Source organism: Eschrichtius robustus, chromosome 10, assembly GCF_028021215.1.
Source record: "Eschrichtius robustus isolate mEscRob2 chromosome 10, mEscRob2.pri, whole genome shotgun sequence".
Classification (NCBI taxonomy): Eukaryota; Metazoa; Chordata; class Mammalia; order Artiodactyla; family Eschrichtiidae; genus Eschrichtius; species Eschrichtius robustus.
In genome coordinates this window covers 98,313,612-98,340,171 of record NC_090833.1, presented here as the reverse complement: position 1 = coordinate 98,340,171, position 26,560 = coordinate 98,313,612, and the positions used below count along the sequence as shown (strand labels likewise).

At 40.0% G+C, this 26,560-nt stretch overlaps 1 protein-coding gene across 2 annotated transcripts in view; it reads right to left on the bottom strand.

Moving 5' to 3' along the window:
* Positions 1-3,675: 3,675 nt before the first annotated feature.
* Positions 3,676-26,560, bottom strand: part of AUH (AU RNA binding methylglutaconyl-CoA hydratase) — a 161,700-nt gene continuing 138,815 nt past the window's right edge. For both annotated transcript variants that reach the window (XM_068553314.1, XM_068553315.1), the window contains 4 exons: positions 13,207-13,394; positions 9,807-9,857; positions 8,060-8,107; positions 3,676-4,283 (listed from right to left, as the gene is read on the bottom strand). In XM_068553314.1, coding sequence (XP_068409415.1) covers positions 4,206-4,283; positions 8,060-8,107; positions 9,807-9,857; positions 13,207-13,394 — 365 coding nt within the window. In that variant the 3' untranslated portion in view covers positions 3,676-4,205. The remainder of the gene's footprint in view (positions 4,284-8,059; positions 8,108-9,806; positions 9,858-13,206; positions 13,395-26,560) is intronic.

Here is a 26,560-nt window from a genome sequence, read left to right as displayed (position 1 = left end):
AACACGAGTCCTCAGACTCACTGCTCACAGCTGCCAAGATGGGCTCTGTATTCTCCGGGTGTCGTGATGAACGTCAGGGCTCTGAATTCAGAATGCCTGACACAAATCCAACTCTGGCCTCAGCTTCTTAAGCTAGAAAATGACAAACCCATTTCCTAAGGTTTTTGAGTATTGGATGTGAACATGCAGGCAAAGGGCTCGGTTTAAAGGAGACACTGAGCAGGCATCGCTGTGTCACACTGCCTGCCCACCGTCAGATCATTCGATACACACACTATCTCTTGCCAAGTCATGAGAAAACTAGAACCAATCTGGGCAAAGGTTGACATACACATGTATTGGTAGCCTTTGGCTGTGTTGTTCAGCTGTTTTCAGGCTTAAGAGTAATGACAGGTCAACAGCTCCAGGTTCAATTCCTGACTCCACCACCCACCTGTAATCAGGCTGTGCTCCAGCCTCCTGCTCTAGGTCCCAGGAATAACCAGTGCCTCTTCTTTCCTGGATGCTACGAAGAGTAAATACAATAGCGCATGGAAACACCTGGAAGTATTTAGGGCTTCATAAATGGTAGTCATTATTATCATAACAATACCCGGCCCCAATTCTCTCATCGTATTCACATTAGTATCTTCAATGATATTGTCAAAATGTCCCCTTGATCAAAACACATAATACTGTGTTTTCTATACTTTTAAGATGGGACTGACATGCTGGTGGCTATGAGCTCACTTTGCTGGTCCCAGGGAATTGTCAGCTCACTGAGGAAGGGCTATATTCCTACCTCGCCTCCTTTAAGCTGGTGTGCGGACGACTGTCATGAGGGCTGGCCCTGACCACTCGAGAGGTGCATGTCTTGGTCTGTCCTTGGGGTCTGTCCTTTATTCTGGCAGGTGCCCAGCTGGCTCACACTGCCCTGAGGATTGGTTTGAGAACTATGGCACACCAAATTGTGCCTATCCCTCTGAGGGGTAACTGAATTTTGGGAGGTTCCCAAAGAAAAGGCATTTGAAACAGTGAGTTTTTAGGGCTTGAGACCCACAAGTATTTTGAGCAGGGTGTTTGATCCCCCTATCTGCCAAAATACCCCCAACCACAATCTGTAGCGTCTCATCTCTGCAGAAGAGTGGCTCTCATTTTACCAACATACTACCAAGTAACTTTAAAATGCTCTGTTTTTTCTTTTGTGACACACGTACACATTCTTTTTAAATATAAGAAAATTTTGACTGTCTTTTGATAAAGCCCAATAAATGCTGACATACACTATTTAACTAGGTAAGTAGACAAATAATAACGGCAGGATTAACCATTTAAGAAGTCTGCCTGCCTGCCAGGATTTTTGGACCCCAAATCAGAGCAAATGTAGGGCCTCACTTAACCAGAAGAGGGAGTTAGGGTTAAGTGAGGAAAAGGGTCAGTGGGTAGCCAGCTATGAGTCCACATGAAAATTAAGCATTTTCTGTAAGTGTGGTTTACACGAAATGACACCCCACCTCTCCAGTCCATGTCCAGAGTGCTATTGTAAGTATCGTCAGAAAAGTAACACTGTGTGACACGCCAAATTTCTTGACAGCCAGAGGGGGGAAAAAAAGACAGGAAAACCATGTCTATTTTTTATTGAAAACAACACAAAGTTGAAATGACCCTTTAAATCACAGAAAATGAATCACAGGAAATCTGAGTCTTCTTTTGGCCGTGACTACAAGTCCTCTCTTGACTCAGAATCTCTGTCACTTGGAGACCTCTTTTTCTTTCAGAGATAAGTTATAAATTAACCAGCACTACATTACCCCAAGACTAGTAGGTTTCCTGCTCTGAGATAATGTGAAATGTTTTTCCCCTGAACTGTAAGTGTGCCCGGTTAATCATCCTCCCTCTTGGTCGCCTTTAATTCATCTGAACATATGGATACATCCACTGTGTTACCAGCTTGCATCATGTGGTTTCAGTGTAAGGACTTGAAAACACTCCAAGCCCTGGAGGAAAACAAAAGGAGCTTCTGGCCCACGTGCTAATGCAGGCACTTCCTCAGGGACGAGCACGCCCCCCCAGCACCCAGCCACTGGGCTTCAACCCATGGGGAGTGTTAGGACCACCCTCCAGCAAGACTGCCCTGCTGAAGAGAAAACCAAGGGAAAGGCAAACATCTATACAGACAGCTGGGCAGACACGTTGAAGTGACTACAGGATGATGTCTTTGCTTTCAGATACACTCCATTGACTTAATCACTCCAGGGACTTAATCAGAACTTGTTAGGAAATTAAATGGCGTTCAATCAGCAGCAGACTGCGAATCCAAGTTAGGAGAGACAAGTCACTCAACACACTCAATATTTTTCCCCATGAACATAGTTATTTCCTACTCAGTTAGAATGGAAGTGGCATTTGCACATGTCACGGACAGAGCCAAGGGGTCCTGAAACGTCTGAAGGATCATGAAAACTAGGACCAGCACTTTATTTGCAAATTATCCTGCAGGAAATGAATGGTACAAGTTTATCAGCAAAGTGTACACACCACCAGATACAATCACCACAGAGCCGAATGTAAATTTTAACAAGCGCCCTTCATATGATGGCGATCAGCTGAGCAAACATCATAGTCTGCACAGAGTCAGCATCAAAGGTGACAAAGAGCACAGCGCTTGCTGTAGTACAAGGACGCGCACAGTAAGCAGGCCTGCCCCCTGGCAGGGTGCCCATCAGCTGAGGTTAAGTCCACGCTTATCTCTTTCAAGGATTTTAGAATTGAGATTGAGAGTTCAATTTCTCAAATTAAAAAACAAAAGTTTCGGTGATTTAAAAAATTCCAAGTCTATATGCTTTAAAAGAGCAAGGAAGCTGTGGTGCGGAGCATGGGAATGCATGAAACAGGCAGTCACCCACGTGTCGAACTTGACTTCACTGCAATGAAGCACAGCTGCAGTGTTCGGGGACAGTGGGGGACCCCTGGAGCTGGCAAGTAACAGGCGTGGGTCCTGGAAAAGGGGGGTTTCTCCAGCACTGCTGGACTCAGCCCTGGATGCAGTCTCAAAAGGCAGTGTGGTTTGATCAAATGAACACAAAATAAAGCTAGCCCAAATTCGTTCAGGGAGCTGTACTGTTCCGCTCCCTTTTGCACACTGAATTCTACAGCTGACTATTTCCCACACACTTCCTATCTGTCCCCCAGGCAAGGCTATATAAACTCACACACCCCTGCAGCTCCTCCATTTCTAGTTGCTTATCTGGCCAGGGGTAGAAGGGCATGATGTTTGTTAGAACGGGGAGAGAGGGGTGCTGTGTTCACCTCCTTTCCTTACTGAAATCAGCTGCAAATAGCTGGGGAGAAGGAAGCAGAAAGCAGGCTTTACTTCACCCTTAATCCAGGACCAAGCCACTTCTAAGGGCCAACCTTGGCTGCACCATTTTATTTCTGGGTTAGGCCAGGGGGCCAGGCCACTTGCTAGGAGGGCTTAGAGGTACAACAGTTCCAGGCCTCCAGTTGGCCTCCACAAGGCCTTTGGTCCCAGTCTCTGACTGGATTAATTCTCCACCATCCATACTGTATTCTAAGACTGACTACGTAAAGAGGTCACCTGACAGAATCAGCAATGGAAAGGTGGTTTCTTCTAAAATCCAACATGCAATGATTTATTCAATACAAAAAGAATGGGGTAAGAGAAAAATTTCCACGTTTTCTTTTCACGAATTTTACTTATATTTGATAATTTTCACTCAGAATTCTATCAGCTCCTTTTTCAGTATGAGATGTATGTGTGCGGGTGCATGTGTACAATCCCTTGGAAACTTTATTTGGTATAACTTCACATTTTTGGTACATAGAAATAATTTTATTTTCATACTGTAGCACAGGAGACATACAATCAATATTTTTTCCTAGCGTGTGCAATATATAAATTATTCACATTAAAAAAATTAAGAACAGAAAGCCTCATATGCAGGAGGTATTTAAAAATGTATACCTAATTTTGAACTGGCGTTTTTGACAGTATACACTATTAGCTTTATAAATCTGAATGAAAATGATGATACACATTTGAACAAGTACACATAGGGGTCCACTCCAGATACTTAATTCAGTATGTGGATAACTCGCTCTTCACTTTGGTCTCTGGGATTCCAGATGCTGAGGCATACGTGAATCTGAAAGATACTTCCAGAAGTATATTTATTACACTGGCATTTTAAAGATTTCTCTTTCTTCTACTCTCCTTTATAACGAGGGGTCCTTTTCTCTTTAAAAGCAAGAAGACCTTCAAGTCTGTCTTTCGTTGGAATGGTCTAAGAGAAGCAAAACATTGTTATCTATGCCAAAAAATAAAGACAACTGTGAAAGTTTAATGAGCTTTAACTAAGGAAACTAATTAGAAGACAATCTAAAATTTTGAAATCATTTGAACAATTTAAATTATGTGACCAAATTTATCATTCTAACTCTAAGATGCTTTTTTTCCCATTTCAAATATACTTCAATAAAATTGACTTTATTTTTTTTAGACAATTTTAGGTCTACCAAAAAACTGAGCAGAAAGTTCAGAGTTCCCATATACTCCCTCAAGCCCCCCCACTGTTTCCCCTATTATTAACATCCTGCATTAATGTGATACATTTGTTACAGCTAATGAGCCAATATTAACACAATATTATTAACTAGCCCATAGTTTATATTAGGGATGTTCCATGGGTTTTGACAAATGCATAATGTCACGTATCCACCATTACAGTATCACAGAGGATAGTTTCACTGCCCTCAACATCCCTAATGTGCCGCCTAGTCATCCCTTATCCCCCACCCCCGTGCCTTTTCCAGAATGTCATATAGTTGGAATCATATAGTATGCAGGCTTTTAAGACTGAAATCCTTCACTTAGCAATATGTATTTAAGGTTCCTTCCTGTCTCTTCCCGGTAGGATAACTCATTTCCTTTCATAGCTGAATAACACCCCACTTATACATGTACTACAGTTTATCCATTCACCTACTGAAGGACATCTTGGTTGTTTGCAAGTTTTGCAATTAGGAATAAAGCTGCTGTAAACACCGGTGTGTAGGCTTTTGCGTGGACATAAGTTTTCAACTCATTTGGGTAAATATGTAACAACATGATTGCTAGATCATGTGGTAAGACTATGTAAGAAATGGCCAAACTGCGGTATCTTGTTTTTATTTGCATTTCTTAATGACATATGATGTGGAGCATATTTACCTATGATTATTTGCCATCTGTACATCTACTTTGGTGAGGTATCTCTTCAGACCTTATACCCAGTTTTTAATGGGTTATTTTCTTACTGTTGAGTTTTAAAAACTCTTTGTATGTCTTGGATACATGTCCTTTATCAGATATATGTTTTGCAAAGATATTTTTCCCAGTCTGTGGCCTGTCTTCATTCTCTTCACAGTGTCTTTTGCAGAGTAGAAGTTAATCTTAATAAAGTCAAACATCAATTTTTTTCTTTCATGAATTACACTTTTGGTGTTGTATCTAAAAAGCCATTGCCAAACTCAAGGTCACCTAGAATTTCTACTATATTATCTTCAAGAAGTTTTATAGTTTTTCATTTTACATGTAGGTCTATGGCACATTTTGAGTTAATTTTTGCGAAGGGTGTAAGGTCAGTGTCTAGATTTTTTTTTTTTTTTTTTTTTAGTTCAATGTCCAGATGCTTCAGTACTATTCCTTTTTAAGACTATTTTTTCTTCATTGAATTGCCTTTCCTCTTTTGTCAAAGATCGGTTGACTATATTTGTATGAATCTACTTCTGGGCTCCCTATTCTGTTCCATTGATCTATGTGTCTTTTCTTTTGCTAGTACCACACTATTTTGATCATTGTAGCTTAATTGTAAGTCTTCAAGTCAAGTAGTGTCATTCCTCCAACCTTGTTCTTTAATAGTGTGTTGGCTAATCTGGGTCTTTGGACTTTCCATATAAACTTTAGAACTGGTTTGCCAATATTAAGATAATAACTTTCTGGAATTTTTATTGGGATTGCATTGAATCTATGATCAAGTTGGGAAGAAGTGACATCTTAATAATACTGAGTCTTACTATCCATGAATATGGGATAGCTATTTGTTTAAATTGTGATTTCTTTCACCAGAGTTCCCTCTTTAGCCTGTTGATGTGATGCATTATATTAACTGATTTTTGAGTGTTGAACAAGCCTTGCATATCTGGGAAAAAATCTCACTTGGTTGTGGCATGTAATTCCTTTTATATATTGTTGGATGTAGCTTGCTAATATTTCATTGAGGATTTCTATATCTATGTTGATGAGAGATAATGGTTTATAGTTTTCCTTTCTTGTAATGTCTTTAGTTTTGTTATCAGTCTAATACCGTCCTCATGGAATGAGTTAGGAAGTATTCCTTCTGCTTCTATTTTCTGGAAAAGATTGTAGATAATTGGTGTAATTTCTTCCTTAAATGTTTGGTAGAATTCACCAGTGAAACCATCTGCGCCTGGTGCTTCCTATTTCGGAAGTTTGTTAATTATTGATTTAATCTCTATAACAAACATAGGACTATTCATATTATCTTTTTATCCTTGGATGAATTTTGGTATATTTTGTCTTTCAAGGAATTGGTCCATTTCATCTAGGTTATCAGATTTGTGGGCATATATAGTTCACAGTATTCCTTTATCCTTTCAATGTCCATAAGATCAGTAGTAATAACCTTTCTTGCATTTCTGATATAATTTTTGTCTTCCTTTTTCATTGATTATCCTGACTAGAAGTCTGTCAATTTTATAGATCTTTACAAAGAACCAACTTTTGATTTTGTTTTCTATCTATTGTTTCCCCTTTTTCAATTTCACTGATTTCTGCTCTAAAGTATTATTTGTATTCTTCTGATTTGGGATTTAATTTGATCTTCTTTTTCCACTTTTGAAAGGTGGAAAGTTATTATTGATTTTAGATCTTTCTTCTTTTCTAATATACATATTTAATGCTATAAATTTCTCTCTAAACATTGTTTTTCATATATTCCCACAAATTTTGATAAGTTGTATTTTCGTTTTGATTTAGTTCAAAATATATTTTAATTCTTCTTGAGACTCTCTCTTTGACATGTTATTTAGAAGTACACTGCTTAACCTTATTAAAAAGATTACATCTCACCATTAATAGGTGGGGTTCCATCTATCTTTCTGTTACTGACTTCTATTGACTTCTATTCTAGTTTAATTCCATTGTGGTCTGATGGAATACTTTGTATGATTCCTGTTACATTTGATAAGGTGTGGCCAAATATGCTTTTAAAATTTTTCTTCAGACTCTGAGGTTGTCCATTTGTAAGAGGTTTGTAATTTAGTTCATTCATGGTATGTGCTCATCAATGACAGGTGGTAATTTATATATACAGACCAGGCGCAGAGTAACACTCTAGCTATTGCTCCTAATTCATGATACTGCCATGCTTAAATGGGAGCTGACACAGTTTCCAATTCTCACAAAAGGTAGAACAAAACTCTTGTGCTACTTTAGATGCCTTAGAACAAGCATTTAAAGTATCTTTCATTTAAAAAAGGATGGAAGAAAGGAAGGGAGGAAGGAAGATTTGTTCCTCTATAAAAAGCCCTATTAATTTGTGTACAAAAAGGAAAACTGTATATGTAATTCAACTAGTGAACTTTCAGTGGGTAGGAGGAAAGGCTCAGAACATCAGGAAAAGCCAATGAGTCTCAAATACTGATGTTTCCTGGAGGCACGTGCTCACAGCTGCCTTCCTCACACCTCTCTACCCTGGAGTGAGGGTTCAAGACCACACCCAGAAAACACAACATGAGCCAGAGAGACAGCTACAGCACAAATGGTACTAACTTAACTATTCTAAGCATTTTCTAAATTACATAGACAGGAGTCATTAGTATGTGGAACAGAATCAGTCGTAAGAGCTGGTAACAGTCAAACAGCAGAAACAAATAATTTCAACCCATCTGTATGATTTTGTAATAGTGTGTATATATCATGGTTCAGTGATATATAATTTAGTTGACTTACACAGAAGGTAAGGGGTATCTGCATTGAATTCGTGGTTGTATTACATACCTGAGCATAACAAGCTTCTTCTATGGCTAATCCTGTTACTAAATCGACCTGAGGATAAAAATATAATTCATTTCAGCAAGAATTACTTTTTAAAATATGGTATACTCAATATAAATATAAATTCAAATTTAATAACCTTATTCCAAAAGAACAGAATTCTTTGATGTAATACAGCAAATCAGAAGTATGACCAGCACGAGAAACTCTGGAACCAGGTGGCCTGGGTTCAAATTCTGACTCTATCATATGGGAGCTGTGTAACTTTAGTTACCCAGGTTATTTAACCTCTCTTGTCTCAGAGAGGTGTATCTGAACAAGGAGCTAATTACATTTATCTACCAAATGGGGTTATTGTGAGGATCAAATGAGTTAATCTAGGTGAAGTCTTTATAAACTACATAAGCTATACATTGGGTTGGCACATAGTTAGGGTCATATAAGGTTTTTGCTATTAGCATTGTTACTATTTCTTGTTTTAGAGAATTTTTTTTTTTAATTAATTCATTTTATTTATTTTATTTTTGGCTGTGTTGAATCTTCGTTGCTGCGCATGGGCTTTCTCTAGCTGTTTAGGGTCATATAAGGTTTTTGCTATTAGCATTGTTACTATTTTTTTTTTTAGAGAATTTTTTTCTAATTAATTCATTTTATTTATTTTATTTTTGGCTGTGTTGAGCCTTCGTTGCTGCGCATGGGTTTTCTCTAGCTGTGGTGAGCGGGGGCTACTCTTCGTTGTGGTGCGCGCGCTTCTCATTGCGATGGCTTCTCTTGTTGCGGAGCACGGGCTCTAGGCGCGTGGGCTTCAGTAGTTGTGGCACGTAGGCTTAGTAGTTGTGGCTCGCGGGCTCTAGAGCGCAGGCTCAGTAGTTGTGGCGCACGGGCTTAGTTGCTCCACGGCATGTGGGATCTTCCTGGACCAGGGCTCGAACCCATGTTCCCTGCATTGGCAGGCGGATTCTTAACCTCTGCACCACCAGGGAAGTTCCAGCATTGTTACTGTTATGTAAGAATTTTTAAAAACCAAATACTTTGTAAATTTTTAAAAATGTATTTATTACTAACATATTTAACCTCTTTTTACTGCTGTGAAGGCCAGGAAAATATAGTGGCCTCTGGGTCTGCAAGGAAGAAATATCTTTCTTCAAAATTCCTGTAATTAATTATCCAAAATACAACTGCTGTAATGAAAAGCCCAATGTAAATGGGTACCTGCATTGCTCCCTTGCCCTGCTTACTTCTCCCCTGTCCTGGGGCCTCCACTCCTTTGGAGCTCTCTCTCCAGAGTAACCCCAGGGCCCCCTGCAGGGTTTATGTGTGTCTCACTGCAGAAAGCACATCAAGAAGTTAAAGAGGGTCTCCATCTTTAGGAGGAGCTCTGAGCCAGGAAGTTCTCCTTAGAACATTTTTTTATAATATGATACTGGTGCTGAGAATACACAGAATGCCCTTTTCTTTTGGTTTTCTATGAACTACTAGCCAATAAATCTATTAACTCAATGGCATAAATAATAAGCATGTCATATGCTGCAGGGCATCAGTGAAATTACTGAATTCTGTGATTATGATACTGAAGCAACAACAGATACAAGCAGAGTGCAATCACTGAGGTAGCTAAAAAGAACCTCAGTAGCTTTCAGTAATCATAGCAGTGAAACAGCTATATTTTAGAATATTAAAAAATAATGGTTCATTTAAGTTAAATCTCCACTACCTACTCCAACAAGAAACTCAAACTTAAGGCACTTACCTCCATCCCTTGATTAATTGCTAATTTTGCCACTCTCATTGCAACAGGTCCCTAAAATTCAAATTAAAGAAACATATTTTAATTATTTATGCAAATCATGTTGTACATCTCAGTCAAATTCAGAAATTCCCTTTGCTGGATCCATGGCATAGAGGCAACAATGGCTGTAAGACAGTTGATGGAAAATGTATTTTAGGAGCCTTGCAAGGCCCTAATTAAACAGCAATTGTAACAATCTATTGCACCAGCATGTTATGCAGATTTCACAGCATGCTGTGGCACAGCAAACTATATGCTTGGAGGTCAGCAGGTGGTATGTGTCCAGTAGAGGGCTTTTCATTGTTCAGCAAATTTCCCTACAAGTTAAGTAGGAAAAAGAAAAGGAGATAAAGTGTTTGGCACAATAACACACCCATTAGTGGTTTGACAGAACCCTGGGCTGGAGATGAGGCTGACACTACTGATTAACATGGGATTCAGATATCATCTGTTTCAGGCAGTGGAGCTGTATCTTTCTTCCCTGGGCATCAATAACTAACCACGATGATGATGTATTAGTAAAGACGCGTCCTCCAGGCAGTGCTCCCACATCACACAAAAGCTTCAAGTCCAAACAAGTCCTTCAGGATGTGTGAGGGTCATAGAGGAAAGAATTAGGAGTCCTCTGCGAGAAGGGACACATAACTTTGTCTTAGAAACCATAATCCTCCAGATGGAATTTAATTATTTGATCACATTTTAAATTCCTGAAAATTGTTTATTGGGTGATGAATTAGAATTCAATGGCGTGTTTTAAAGCATCTTTTGAATTAAAATGCAAGAGGCTCTAAATAACAGGCACAACAAAGGACTCCAATAAGTGAGTGGATAAATGTAGGATGGCATGAAAAATGCCATTTTTCGGTTATCTACTTTAACCTATCTAAATTCTCTTCCTAAATCACATGCTGAAAAATCTTTTTCAGAGACTGCAATTTTCCGAGGCTTAGGCAAGTATCTCAGTTAGAATCCTTCCAGATGTGATTTGTATGTATGTTACACATACTAGTTTTTTTTTTTTCTTTCAAGATCATCAATTCATTTTTTTTTTTTTTTAACAGAGTGCTCCTCTCCACAGGAAACTTATCCATTCACTTTTTAAAATTTTATTTATTTATTTATTTATGGCTGTGTTGGGTCTTCGTTTCTGTGCGAGGGCTTTCTCTAGTTGTGGCAAGCGGGGGCCACTCTTCATCGCGGTGCGCGGGCCTCTCACTATCGCGGCCTCTCTTGTTGCGGAGCACAGGCTCCAGACGCGCAGGCTCAGTAAGTGCGGCTCACAGGCCCAGCTGCTCCGCGGCATGTGGGATCTTCCCAGACCAGGGCTCGAACCCGTGTCCCCTGCATTGGCAGGAAGATTCTCAACCACTGCGCCACCAGGGAAGCCCCTCCATTCACTTTTATTACCAGTTGACCCAGACAAGTGCTAGTCAAACTTGCATATGCACACAACTCCCCAAGCCCCTGGTTGAAATGGAGATGCAGATTCAGGGGTCTGGCATGCGCCGGGGATTCTGCACGTCTAACATGTTCCCCGCGGACGCCTGGAACTGCTAGGCCACAGACCACACTTTGGGCAGCAAGGTTTATAAAACTGGAGAAACAGGAAAGTGAAAATGCTATTAGATGTAACGCTTAATTAGTTTCTCTTTTGAAATATAAAACCAGTGCCTCTTCTTTATATACAAACTTTTTTCCTAAGATAGAAAAATGGAAGTAACATATAATACAGAAATCACCTAGAAATACTAATTTTATAGAAGCTTTCTAATTATTAAGAAGACTAATCATTTTGTAACAAGGTCTGTAAAAATGAAGATTATTCCACCTCAAATTCTGTTTTGTAACTTTTGTATACAGTTTCACAGTTACACATTTTCCAAAGTCATTTGACATCTCCCTTCACCTGGGGAAAAATTAATTTCAGCAATTAATGTTCTCAGAGGCGTGTCCTTCAGATGAAAGAGACGATGAGTTCAGCCTGGTTTACCACGTGGTAGGGTGCAGCCAGATGTCAGGTTGGAGGTGGGGAGAAGGGGGCTCTCGGGCGGGGTGAGCTGTGGGCAGTGATGGCATTAACAGCACTGCAGTCACAGGAGAAAAAGCCAGTTGCCAGGAGTGAGATAAGGAACCTGAACCACAGAGGTGCCAGGGGGCTAATGAGCCACCTGGGCAGAGCTCTGGAACAGGGAGCTGAATCCTCCCATCCAAGGATCAGGAGAGGCTGTGAATCTCAGAACTCGGGAGCTGTTTTTTTTTTCTTAAACTAGTAAAAGTCTTTTCTACTTGCTCTCTCTCCATCAATTCAGAGTATAAGACTCTGTGTTACCTCATATGGGGAATAAACTATATAAGGTCCCTGCCCTGGAAGAGCTTATAGCTCATAACTTAACTGAGAAGGACTGAAGTAGCATCAACAGCAGGCAGTGTGCTTTTAGAAACCAACTCAAATGAGAGGACCCGTCTGACAGCTCTCAGGGGACAGGTACATCACAGCAGACCTGGGCTTTGTCTTACAACAAAGAACTCCAAGGATGCCTCCTGAAACTGGATGCGAAACTCCAGACAAATGTGGAGGGTGCATGCATTTTTCTAGAGAGAGATTTCCCAAAAGGACCCATGGCCGTTGGTTACAAATTCTGTTTGAGTTAGAGAGGAAGTAATTTTGACTCCAGAAGTTATAAAACTTTACACGCCATTAGGAATAAAGACAAGTCACTAACTGTTTACATAGCAAAAATCCTTTAATCCATGATTTCAGAAGAAAGGAATATTTGAAAAATACTCCTAAAAGAGTGAGAGAACCAAGAAACCCTTAATACAGGTCCCTCGATGCGCTGTTATTAATATTACTCATGAGGATTATGATCTGTGAGTAAATGTGCAGTGAGTCCCAGGTTTGAAGTGTAATTGTGAGGAAGCATACTGTGCACAAAGGAGTTAAAACCATGCCTACATCACCATAAAAACAAACACAATAAGACACACAACTGGTGCTGTTCAAGCAGGTTATCTCAGGTTATGGGATCTCAATGAAAGCTCACTTGGCATAATTGACTCTGGGCTCCTTACTTGTGTTTCAGTTTGGGGGCAATCCAGTGTGACAGCCCATCCGTCACTGTTTCTCTTCATGTGTACAGTTCAGGTCAGAAGGGCTAGCTGGCGAACAACTTAAGTTGCTGGGAAGTTCTGTCCCACGTGATAAACATGTATGTGATATATTATCAACGTATGGCTACAGTAGGGGCCTCAGATTATCTTCAAATCTTAATTTTAATTCTGAAGGCTCTTAATATTAATCTAGTCAATTTGTTATAAAGTTATCTAAAAAGAGTAAAAAAAGGAAATGCAATTAAAATACCTGAGGTAAAAACTCTCTTGCTAGGTCCAAGGCCTTTCTATAGGCAGCGTCCCCCTCCTGGTTCTGTTCCAGAACATGGCTGATCAAGCCCACTGCTTTGGCTGCTTGGCCATCGAGCACACGTGCAGAGAAGATGAGCTCTTTGGCCAGGGACATCCCAATGGCACGCGGCAGTCGCTGCGTGCCCCCTGCAGAGGGGATGAGACAGAAGATGCAGGCAGTGATTTGACACCCTTTCCTTTTAACATTTCAATGTTTCATTTCTTCTTTTATAAAAACAAACCAGGGCCAGAAGTTTATATGTCAAAATGAGTAACTGGAAAACTACTTCAAGACAGAATCTAATTTCTTAATTAGTTTATAAAATTATTAATGCCCCAAAAGCACTTAAGAACCTTATATCATTAAGTGATCCTGACACTGACCATTACTTGCACCATGGCTGGTGTGTTCCTGAATCCAGTCCACAATCATAACCACGTCAGGAACCACAGGGTGCACCGCAGTTGCGGGGGTCAGGGGCTGGTTGGGGAAGGAGTTTTCTCTCCCTCAGCCGGTTCACCAGAGGAACGACAGGTCCATCAAGCTTGGCATTTCCCTTTCAGTTTAGATAAAACATCAAATTCTGAGCAATTCAACTCATGTGCTTTTTTGAAGACTCATTTACAGTAAATGAACCGTAAACTAATTTTAATTTAACGAAAATAAAAACAGATAATTACTCATGAAAATAGGCTTCGTCCCGGGGTTTTATTTTTCAGTGCAAGTACTAATCATCCCCTGATGCATTAATCCATTAGATCCATCTATCTGCTCACCCCAATATCTTTGAGAGAAGAGGCTGGGATCTCAATAAACAGAAAGCTGGACAAAAGCAGGTAATATTCTGACTGGGAACTTCAATTTCTACCAATAAGAATACGAAAACAGCTGCAAATCCTAAATCTCATCTTGTAAGTCTTATCCTTAAAGTGGCGGCTGGACTGCCCAGGAGGCCAAGGAAAGGCTGACTGCGAAGGTTCAGAGGACAAAAAGCAAACTGATGGCCAAACATCTGAACAAGCCCACTGTGTTTCTCTGGCCCATAAAGTTTAAACTTTTTTTTCTGCACTAGTTACCAACATTTATAAACTGGGTGGGTGATTTCATAGAAAAGCTGACTTGTACCTGGAAGTTAACTGTAGCTGCACCTTTTAGATGCAATGCACTCGAGTCTGCCACAGCCTCCACCACTTCCTGCTACTCCAGTACTACAGACTGAGAAGTTTTGATTTTCTTTAAGCAACATTTCTTTAAGCAACAAAGGCAGGCAAAATATACTCTTATTCACATCTCAACCAAAAGTGGTGGGGAGACAAGTTTCAGGAAAGCATATTTCCCTTCAATAATTAAGTATATTCCTACATGTTCAACAAACAAAGCACGCCAGCATTGGAAGAACATAGCTTAGGATGCTATTATTAAGCAACCATGTTGAGAATGATGACCATGTTTTGAAAACATAGGTGATTAAAAAAAAAAAGAAACAAAAAGAAACCTCAAAAGGATTGACATTTTCAGTAGGGATTGTTTTTGAACATTAAATGAGTACTGCTTCTGTAAATTGCAGTTACTTATTGCTCACACAGCCCAAGCAGTTATAGATGGTAAGTTTAAAGGTATTTTAGACAACGTGGCAACAAACGCGTGTGAAAAAATGAAGCACCGACAAATTTAAATCTAACTGTAAACGATGATACTGCTCAGTGTAGTAAAGATAGGTCTGAAAACTTACGGAACAAGCTATATGGAAAAGAAAAGTTATTTACAGTGTTTCCAGTGGCGGCTGATTAGAACAGAGATATAAATAATACAACCCAGATAGCTATATTTACTCATGGAGCTGATGAGGATTTTCATGAGACTAAAGTACTTACGGATATAGTATTCATGATAAGCACACGTTAGGAAATGATTCTCTGTTGTGTTCTGTGAACAGTTTAATGTAGATTGGTCAAAATTAACAAATGTGACCCTCAACAGTCATTGTTAGTGCTGGACTTTTTATTCAAGGGAAACTCAATATTTTGCAAGTCCACTTAAGCCCATTCATCATATTATTTTGTTTATGGCATGATTCTCTCCAGGAATAAAGATTTTATAAATATTTAACAAAGGAACAGTCATGAAACTAACACCATGAAACAGAGCTGAATGGCACTGAACTCTAAGCTTTGATGGATGAAACGGATGCAAACCTAACTGTCTGCTGCAGGGCACGATGTGAGTGTGAGAGGCCTGGTGCTGAAGAGACCTTTCTGTTCTGCTGAAAACACTGCATCATAGGATCCAAGGAAAAAATCCTCAGCTTGGCGCATCAAGTAACACTGCATCCAAGATTTGGCTTTTTTGGTTGACATCACAAGCTATCTACTCTAGGAACCTCATGTAAGTGCAATCATATAGTATTTGTCCTTCTGTATGATGGACAGAAGGTATGTGTCAGAACTTCTTTCCTTTGTAAGGCTGAATAATACTCCGTTATATGAATATGTTTTGTTTATTCATTAATCTATTGAGGAACACTTGGGCTGCTTCCATCTTTGGCTATGAGGAATGATACTGCTATGAATACGTGTACACAAATATCTCTTCAAGACCCTGCTTTCAATTCTTTTGAGTAGAAACCCAGAAGTGGAATTGCTGGAACATACAGTAAAAGCACGTTTAATTTTTTTGAGAAAGAGCCACACTGTTTTCCATAGCAGTTTCACCATTTTATACTCCCACCAATAGGGCACAAGTGTTCTAACTTCTCCACATTCTTACCAACACTTGTTACTTTTTGTTTTTTGATGGTAGCCACCCTAAAGGGTGTGAAGTGGAATCTCATTGTGGTTTCTGATTTGCATTTCCCTAACAACTAGTGATGCTGAGCATCTTTTCATGTGCTTATTGGCCATTTGTATATCTTCTTTTTAATTGGGTTCTGCTGTGGTTGAGTTGAAGGAGTTCTTTATATATTCTGGATATCAATTCCTTATCAGATACATGACTTGCAAATACTTTCTCCCAACTCATGGGTTACTTTTTCACTGTTGACGGTATCCTTTGAGGCATGCAAGTTCTTAATTTTGATGAAATCCAGTTTATCTATTTTTTCTTTTGCTGCCTTTGCTTTTGGTGTCATGGCCAAGAAATAATTGCCAAATCTAACGTCATATAAGTTTTTCCACTGTTTTCTTCTAAGTTTTGTACTTTCAACTCTTACATTAAGGTATCTGATCCATTTCGAGGTAATTTTTGTATATAGTATAAGGTAAGGGTCCAACTTCACTCTCTTGCGGGCAGAAATCCAGTTTCCCTAACACTACTTGTCAAAAGGGGCATTCTTAAATAGTTACACAAATATGTGACTTAATTTGCTCATTCTTACCAAAACTTCATTTTTAGGAAACCTGTTTGGTAAGAAATTATCTGGCTCACTTTCATATGCTGCATTCAGTTTGCAGAAATCAAAGACTGATAGTTTGAACTATATTTTTACTTTATGGAATTAAAGGTAACTGACCCTTCAATAGCTCCAGGTATATAATTTCAACCTTTATAAAAATGATATGACCTGTTCAGTTTGCCTTTGTCAATTAATACTGATAGTGTGAGCAACGAGCCGTACAAATGGAAGTTACTGAACTGCAGTGCAATACGACACAAAAAACTAAATATGATTGATGTGGAATCGCAGACTTCTACAACCGTCTCAGGGATAGTTACTCCAAACAGAAAATACTTTCATGCCAACATTCTAGTCCAGTTTGGAAGTACTTCTGTTTATGAACAGCTATTTTCTATTATGAAATAAAGCAATTAGCTCATTAGGGAAGCAAGGTTCACTATAGCATTGCATCCTGCAACCCGAGAGACAAGATGTGCCACTGAGACCTGGTGTGGAAGAAAAGGCATCAGATATTTTAAGTTCCAAACACAAAAAGAAGTACTAGAGAGAATTTATTTCAATTCTTCTTTTATTAATTCTGAATACTAAATTCCAATATTAGCTTAGAGTTAGGTACAAGTGAAGACAGTGTGTTGTATTTCTGTCGGTTGATTTTCTTACACCAGGCTTGCCTCTGTAGATCACACAACCTGCTTAGTTCCAATAGGGATTTGAGTTCAGGATCACTAAAGTGCCATCTCTAGATACAGTCTTGATGGCTGGAGAAATTAAACAGTAGAACTAAAAATAGGGTTGTCCCCAGTGGAATTAAAATCATTCCACTCTGACAGCCGCCCTAATGTATTCAAAATCACACAGGTCTGAGACTCTATTCAAACTTACACTACTGTCCATCCCAAGAGCTTCCAGCACGGAGCCCTGACTCCTAGTTGGGCCCTGCTCTGAGACTCACAGAGTTTTGGTAACTTGCCCAAAGTCACAAAGTTAGGTTGTAGAAATAGGATCCAAACCTACCTCTGCCTGATTCTTATCTACTACGTGGTAAGACAGTAAAGAGCAACTTATGAAATAAGCTTGTAAGCTGCTTGATAAAAGGTAAGGTACATGTAAGTAGGTACATAATATAAGTAGGCATATACATACATCAAATGTATCCAGAAAGTTGTCTCTGTGGGATCAGCTGATAGATAATGATCAGCTTTTATTCATTTTGCCTGGTTGTATTTCAAAAATGTTCTGCAACAGTAATATGACACTGTAATAGGAATAAAAGTGCTACACTATTTTTGAAGAGCACAGTACAAGGAGACAAAGAGCCAACCACTGGGTAAAAGCCTCCCAGGCCACTTCCTGCCTGTGTTCTCAGGAAGTTCTCCAGGACCTGGGAAGCCTCAGCTCTCCTGGGTTGCAACGTTAACACTAAGGGACCACGGTATCTGGAGGTCATACACTCCCGTGACACTCCTGCAGGTACCCCACGGTACTACCAAATACGAGGAGAAGTATGAACGGAAGCTGAATCAGCTGTATTTCTGTCAGTTTCCACAATAACTCACAGGGCTCCTGCTAAAATACAAGTAATTTAACCCTTTCCAGGGGCAGTAAATTCAGAGCATGTTTTGCTTCCACAAAAAAACAACTACTGTTGAGTCACTTCATCATCTACCAGAAAAAGGCATCCTGTGGTGTCCCATGAATCCCCATGAAGATCCATCAGAGTAATAAGCAGAAACAGCGTGCCAAAGCCACGTTACTATGTTATGAAGAGGAAGCATCTTGGACACTGACCCTGCCCTTTCTAATGTGGGAATGCTCAGAAAATGCCAGTTGTTTTCTAAGGCCTTTTGCTTTGGCTCTGTCATCAAGGAGATTCTGATTCGGTGGGCTCTGCTGACCCATTGCTATAAAACATGAGGTAGGAGATGATTCATTTTTAATGAGGCAACAGAATTTACATAACCAAGTGAATATGCGCCATTTCAGAACAGTCACCCCAAATGCTGTATACTTGTTATTCAGGACCATTTTGGAATTCCTCTTTTGGAACTCATTTCCAAAATGACACATTTATTCACTCATTCAAGTAGTTACTGCAGCTTCGTGTTCTGGGCAGACGGATACAGCTGTGAACTAAACAAACCCCTGCTCCCAGGAGCTGACATTCCTGTGGGGAAGCCCACAATAAGCAAATAAATACATACTGTTAGTTGGAGAGTAGAGTGTATCAGGGTGTGGGGTGTACACAGTTTAGACGGGATGGCCAAGGAGGGGCTCGGAGGAGGTGACACTAGAGCCAAGAACAAAAGGAACCAAGGAGTGGATACTGCACAGGTCTTGTGGGGACTGTGTCTGACTCACAGAGCAGCACAGGGAGACCAGAATGGCTGGAGCAGGTCCAGATCCCATAGGTCCCCTGGGCCTGGAAGGACCTATGGACTACTGTGAGGACGACAGAAAGCCATGGGGCATCTGAGAGCATCTTCTGAAAACAGTGGTGTAGGAACATCAATCACTAGCAAAGAGTTGGGTTTGAGGACAAGCTATGGTCATTATGAGCCAAGAAGATGGAGGAGGTAGGTAGATGTTCTACTACTTGTGGCAGGGCTCCAACAGGCTCAAAGAGAAATTTCAGAACAACTACTCACATGCTTTCGAAGTCTGTCATGTTTCAGCTGCCCAACACCCACTGACCCCATTAAAATCCTGGTCTTGCTTTTGGAGAACACTCCCCCACATACACCCCGCTGTATTCAGCCTGGGACAGTAAAGAATCCCTCCAGTGGAGACCAAGATCCTCCTTCTCTCTGCCCTGGAACAGCAGGGCAGGCATCCGAGTCACATCTGACCCACTGGATGTTACTTCTCAGGACTAGGAGTCCTGAATGGGTGATCTTGTAACATGCAGACTTTCCAAGCTTACAGGCAATGCAGGGGCAGTGATGTGCCAACCTGATGATTCTTGTATTGTGTTCTTGCAATGGTGCAGACTGTGTGTTTCCAGGGCTCCTAAGGTCTAGTTTGGGCTCTAAGCCTTATTCTCTAGCCAGCTATTGATTCTGGGAACCTTGCAATAAATTTCCTCTTCATGTAGGGTAGCCAAAGTCAATTTCTACTGTGTGCTTTCCAATATCATGAATGATACGGTGACATACTAGGAGTTTTGTTTTTCTCTCTCTTTCAAAAATAGTTAGATGAAGCTGGATGGGAGTTTATTTGTTCTACTTTTCCCAGATAAAATCCATTCTTTCAACCTCTTAATTTATTGGTCAAGTGACCTAGTATGTGCCAGACGCTGTCTCAGGTGCTGAACAAACAGTAGTGAACCAGATAGGCCGTCCTAGACCTTACAAAGCGTACATCTCAGATAAAGAAAGGGAAGAACAAGAGCAATAAACAAGCACATGGACAAGAGAGAACTGAGGTTGTGGTGAGTGTTACGAAGAGAATTTAAGGCAGGGAAAAAGGTTCTGAGATAATCATAAGACAACTCATTTAGATTGGGTGGTTGGGGAGGCCCACGTCTAAATGCTAACAGGCCAGAGACATGAAGATCAGACAGAATGCCCAGTGATGAGATCAGCCATGCAAGGGCCCTAAGGGGAAGCCAAGCTTAGCACTGAGGAAGAGAAGGAGGCCACTGTAGCTATGGGGAGAAGGCTGTGAGGGAAGTGGCAGAAGTGAAGTTGGACAAGCAGGGTTCAGATCACACAGACACAGTGTAGTTTTACATCTTACTCTATGTGTTATGTAAAGACACTGGAGGGTTTTGAGTGGAAAGTGACATAATTCAATTTGTGTTTTAAAAGATCCTTTGTAAGGCTGGCAGAGAACAGACTGTAGGGGCAAGATCAAAGTGGGGTGCCCAGTTGGAGACTACTGCTGTCCTCCGAGTGAGGTATGATAGCAGCTTGGACTGAACTAGGGCAGCATAGGCAGGGAGAGGGGGAGGGATTTGGGGTGAGTGTCCAAAACTGCCAGTAAAATGGATGTAGGGAGAAAAGGAAATCAATCTAATGCCTACATTTCTGGTTAGAGTGTAATTAGTAAGCAGTGCTGTTTACTGACACTGGAAAAAGGAGGCAGCAGGGGTGCACTCTGGCCATGTTAAGGGTGGGGTGTCTTTTAGATACATAAATGGAGCAGTCGAGCATGTGACTGGACATGCAGTCTAATGTTCATCAATAATCACTATCATACAGATGGCGTTCAAAGCCAGGGGCCTGGATGTGATCACCTAGGGAGACTATTTAGATAGAATGGCGCAGAGGAGGAGTCAGCAAGACGCTGAGAAGTGCCCACTGAAGTGAGTGAGGCAGCAGAAACGCAGGAGGAAGGTGCTGCTCAGCTGGACACCTACGCCTCCACTACTCCCCCAGCCTTCTTCCAGTGAAGTCAAGTCTGTAGGTGTCTTCTAGGAAAGACTTTCCTCACTGAAATAAAGACTCCCAGGAATAAACAGGCCTTCTCCCAGGAGGCTTCCATGTCTACATGTGACAGTTGGAGCAATGACAGCCACCTTGTGACCATAATGGAAGCCAGCAAGGGCAGAATCGTCAAACTAAAGATGGCACAGCAGAAAGACGTCACTAAGCTGCTGAACTTACCAATCCTGAGACTGCCCTATGCTGTGACTTCTTGTGATTATTACACTGTATTTTCTTATTGTTTAGGCCTCCTGAAATACAGTTTGCTGTTATCTGTACCAAAAATGTCTGCAAGTGTAGATGGATTAAGGAAAGAGATCTGAACACACATTTTGGAGAGTAGAAAGCAAACACACTAGGGAAGTAATGGCAAGACTGCTGGGCAAAACTAATTACACACTGGAGATTTGTGGCCATGAGATGATTAGCATGGTTTTTTCTAGAAACTCCTAGCCATTTGGGGGTAGGCACAGAGCAGGCATGTAAGCTGGAGCTTCACGAGACAAGTACAAGAAAAGACGAGGAGCTGGGCAATAGCAATAGCTGACATGTATTGTGCAGACACTATGTAATAACACCTGGTCAACTGTCTTAAGCACTTCATAGGTATTTAATTAGCTCATTTAATCCTTATAATTCCCCTATGAGGTGGGTGCAAAGGTAGTTAAGGTCATTTGTAAGTAAGTCATGCCACAAAAGACCATGAAATCTAAATTCGATGAGGAGAGGAAGGACTTGGCTGAGAGTGAAAATGTCCATGGACGTGATGATTCGATGAGGTCCAAAAAGAACTGGAAAGTTAGGATGTTGCAGAGTGACATGCAGGAATCTAGATTCAGAATGGAGCCATTACTGATGACGCTGAAATCTAGGGTACAACCATGAGAGTACTGGGCTAAGATAGATGGTAGGAGGTGAGTTAAGAGATACGTTGGGTCGTGACAGGAGGAATAGTGAGAGTCACTGCTGCCACCTGATGAGCATGGAAGTCAACAACAGCGTGCTGATGACGGAGCAAGCAGACCTTCAAATGCCTGGGGTTTGTTCACGTACAAATCTAATTCTCTTTTTGGCACTCAAATTTGGGAAGCAGGTAGCTCTGAACCACTGTCTGAAGCCACAGACAGACTAACAGGGGATGAAAACACTCAAAATGGTGTCTGTCATATCTTTTGCATGTGATCTATCGATAATACAAAAATGAGTTTGTAACTACAGTCTTTAAGTAGTTGATTCTTTCCCTTTATTTATTAATTTTCAAAATCAAAAGGCGGTTCCCTAGCATCCTCCAAAGGTGACCAAGAAATTTTTAATCTTTGAAACTACCACAAAACTGACAACTTTTAACATAGTTGAAGTATTAGACTCCACTGCAGTTTTTATCTTTATTGATGCTCAAACTACCCCATCTTTGGTCAGTGGGAACTTGCTTAGATTGGCTCTAGGGTCCTACTGACATGACCTTAATAGTCTTTGATAACTCGTTACCTGGTATCACAAGAATGTTCTAAGCTCAACTTGAGCATCTCCTCCCCAGACCTTGAATCAGTCACTTTCCCAGAGCCCTGATTCCTTCCAGTGGAGCTGCATTTAAAAATTTAACACTTCTACTCATATCGTGACCAAGCTTACCTAAAATAGCCATGATTTCATATGCATGTTCTGTATATTCTTTTAATGATTTTGCATTGAGTTTCAAGATTCTGCTTCTTCAAACAAATGAGCATCAAGGAAGAGCATTAACAAATGAACACGGGAGTGAGTTCCCTGGTAGTCAGGAATTCGCTATGTAATGCTAACAGATCTTTAAACTTTTCACTGTCCACTTTATTAAAGCCAGCCTCTTTAAAAAGAGCTTTAATTTTATTACTTTGATTTAACCACTTCCTTGATACCATTAGAAGTCAACCACAAAACCTGGGGGCCAGTTTTCTCAAGGCTGCACTTCTTGCGGAGTGTTTGCCATCGCATAGGGAATAAAACTGGGGCTCTATTATAATGGAAAAACGAAAGTGGGTGCTACCTCAAGTGGTAAAACTGTTTTAATCATGTAACAAAATGTTTTCATCTCTATGTATTATTTAGACAGAATGAAAATATATTTGAAATATCATATTCCTTTTAAAAAAACTTCCATCATTTTAATCTATCATTTTGAGAAGGCATCAAGAACCATCGCTCCCCCCACCCCCCCCAGGCAAGGTAATCCTCTCCTGGGATTATAGCACTTTTATTAAAATAAGCTTAAAGTAGCAACCTCTATATCAGCAGTGGCTTAAACACAGAAAGCCTGTTTTTGCCAGAGAAGACAAGAAAGGAAAACTATCTGGTCTCCTCCCACTCCTCTGTATTCCCTGCTGGCAACAATCTGGGACTGCCACCCTTCTCCTCCCAGACCAAAGTCCTAAACTGATTAAGCCAAGTACAGATGCTACTTTCCTTTTGTATATTTACATGTATTTAAATAATTTAAAGCAAGCTTTGACATTTCACAATCAATTATAATGTAATATGTAAATAACTGAACATAATTTATAGTTTTGGATTATAAATTATGTTTTAGTAATATGTACAAGGTAGAAAATTCCAAGTTTTTTTTATTTTTGTCTCTGGGTTTCCTTTTAGCCTTTGTATTTCCCTCCTCTTATGAATTCATGGAGAAAGAAGCCATGCTAATAAAGGGGGATGCTTACAACAAATACTTTAAGTTGGAAAGTTATATAGATACTGCATTCAGGGCATTTTGTTGATACAATCAGCAGTGATCTCTGACTCTTACTTCTTACTTAAATATCGCTTTTGATTATTTCTAAATCCCCTCTCATAAATAGGAAGTTCCACTTAAGGTTATATTTTCCTTGAACTGTGGAGGAAACATTACAGTAAAATGTTAACTTTGGATTAAAATGCCTGTTTCAACTGATTACTGTGGAACTCTGTCAGAGGGCTTTAGGCAAGAGCTTTCTTGACAGATCTGGGCAGGATGCTTACAAAACTGACTTCCTCTCACTTTTACTAAGAAAGAGAAGTGTGCTATGTGAACAAACATGGCATGATTACTGGTCTCATAATAGATCATGTCACAATCATAAAACAGCATAAAAATATCTATTCTTCAATTTGTGACCAATGTTTAAAGTGTTGTAATACTTTGTTTCCTGAGGCTTTTTACTTTTTACCATGTTGCAAAACAATGAGAGAACACACACACACACACACACACACACACACACACACACACACAGAAAACGAACAAGACAGGAATAAATGAGAAGGAAAACCTGACTGGCTAAACCCCAGCAGAACCTACCTAAAATACATCGGTTTGAGCTCTGCTTGGCTTATGCTAAAGGAGCACTTAGCAAAATCTTAAAAACTTCTTAAGAACTGGGGCACAGAAAGAAAAATTGTACATCAAACATTTTTTTTTTCCAGAGCAAATTAAGCTAACTAGCAACAAATTAAAGCCTTTGCGATATAGCTTTCATTACTATTTATTCTAGAAAGTTTTCTTGACTATTATCCCATTTACTGTTAGAGAAACAGATTAAGAACAAAACTTTATTTTTAAATGTTTACATATACTTTTTACATCAAGTATCTGAAGCATTATTATATATTTTTTAACTTCCAAAGAATATATTGTTATATACTGCATGAAACAAAGTACCTTACTTTTTAAAATGACTTGTCCATTTTGGGCCACCCAATGTCCACCAACAGCGCTGCATGCTCCTCTGCCGCTCTCTGCAGCTGCGGGGGTTCTGAACTCAGGTCCCCTGGTGGCTCCAAGGGGGTTGCTGGAGGCTTCCTTTACAGGAACCTCTCTCCCACCCCGGCATAGACAAGGGGTAGGCAAATGACTTAAGTCAGGCCAATCAAACTATCTCTTGCAACTTGGATCACGAATGGAGCAATGGAAGAATGGAGGAAATGGTTGGGTTCATCAACTCAAGCAAAGGCTTCCAGGCAAGCTTACCTAAAGTTGTGCTGCCAGATATAACTTTCTGTGATGATTCTGGGCTGTCCAACATGGGAGTCACTAGCCACACGTGGCTACTGAGCACCTGAAACGTGACTAGTTTCAATTTTAAGTTTTAATTTTAGTTCATTTTAATCAATTAAAATTTAAATAGCACGTGTGGTCAGCAGCCACAGTACTGGATAGCCCCAAGTATAGAGTTTCCTGCCCTTCAGCTTCTCCTGAGCTCATTTTTGGTTGCAATATTTGTTTCTGTTGCAAAACCAAAGAAACTTTGATACAATCTACGGTTCATTGCAACATGTACAGAGTCTTAGTGAAGCAGCTGAGGTGCAAGGTCTGCAGACTTCCCCACAGCTCACCTTTCCCGCAGGAAGGGAAGAGGCAGCACATGGCTAGTGAAAGACGTGTGTTCTAGAGTCTAGGTAACCTGTCATGCCAAAAAGAGCCAGAAACCAAATGATTCATCTGTTCTTACAATACTGCTGAGCCGTATGCAAGAAAAGTGGGTATCACAAATGAGATTGTAACAGAGATATTGCTAACAGCCTTCAACATAAACCTATCCTAGGCTTGATTAAAGTTAAATATAGTAATTGCTCAGAGAAAATAAAACTAAAAGAAAGAAGTGATCCAATGAACTCTTCCGTATTTTGATTTCCATCTCGTGGCATACATTTATTAGACAATTTACTATTGCCACAGTAACAGAAATTTCCTACCTATAGTAAAAATTTTGTGCCATAATATGCCACTTATGCATGACTGTTCTATATGTAACATATTTTCCATTTTATCCCTAGTTATTTATATAAGTATGCTTTACATATTATATATGATAAATATATCATATTTGGTTTAGCCATAATAGTTATTTACAAGTATATCACAAGGATTATGACTAGGCTGGTTATCTCCTCCCTCTTGAGATTACTTATAAATATATGTATATAATCGTGGTGTCAAATGAATATAAATACATATACATATATGTATATGTATATATGTGACAGCCTTAAAGAAAATTCTTGATTAACTTTCTTTAATACAGTGATATTTACTAAAAATACAATGTTTCACGTTTACCTCAGTGGATGAATCATGTAATATAAATTAAATCAAGTATAAATGAAATCAAATTTAACAGCTTGATATCTCTCAAACACAAAACAAACCAATTACGCAGTAACGTTCCCTGACCCAAATGGACGGTGACTATGGTAAAGCATAAACCAGGTAGTCTGCGTTTAAGAAGAAACAGTTTCATCATCTCTAACGATTAAATACGGACTGTATTAGTTATTTCATGTGCATTGCAAGTCACCTCAAAACTCACTGGCTTAAAACTACAAACATTTACTCTTTCTGTGGGCCAGGACTGGCTCTGGGTTCCTCGTGAGGCCGCAGTCCTCTGTTTCCAGGCTCATTCACGTGACTGTTGGCAGATTCCCTTGGTTCCCTCTACATGAGCCGCTCCACAGGGCTACCTTTTGACAAGGCAGGTGGCTCCGC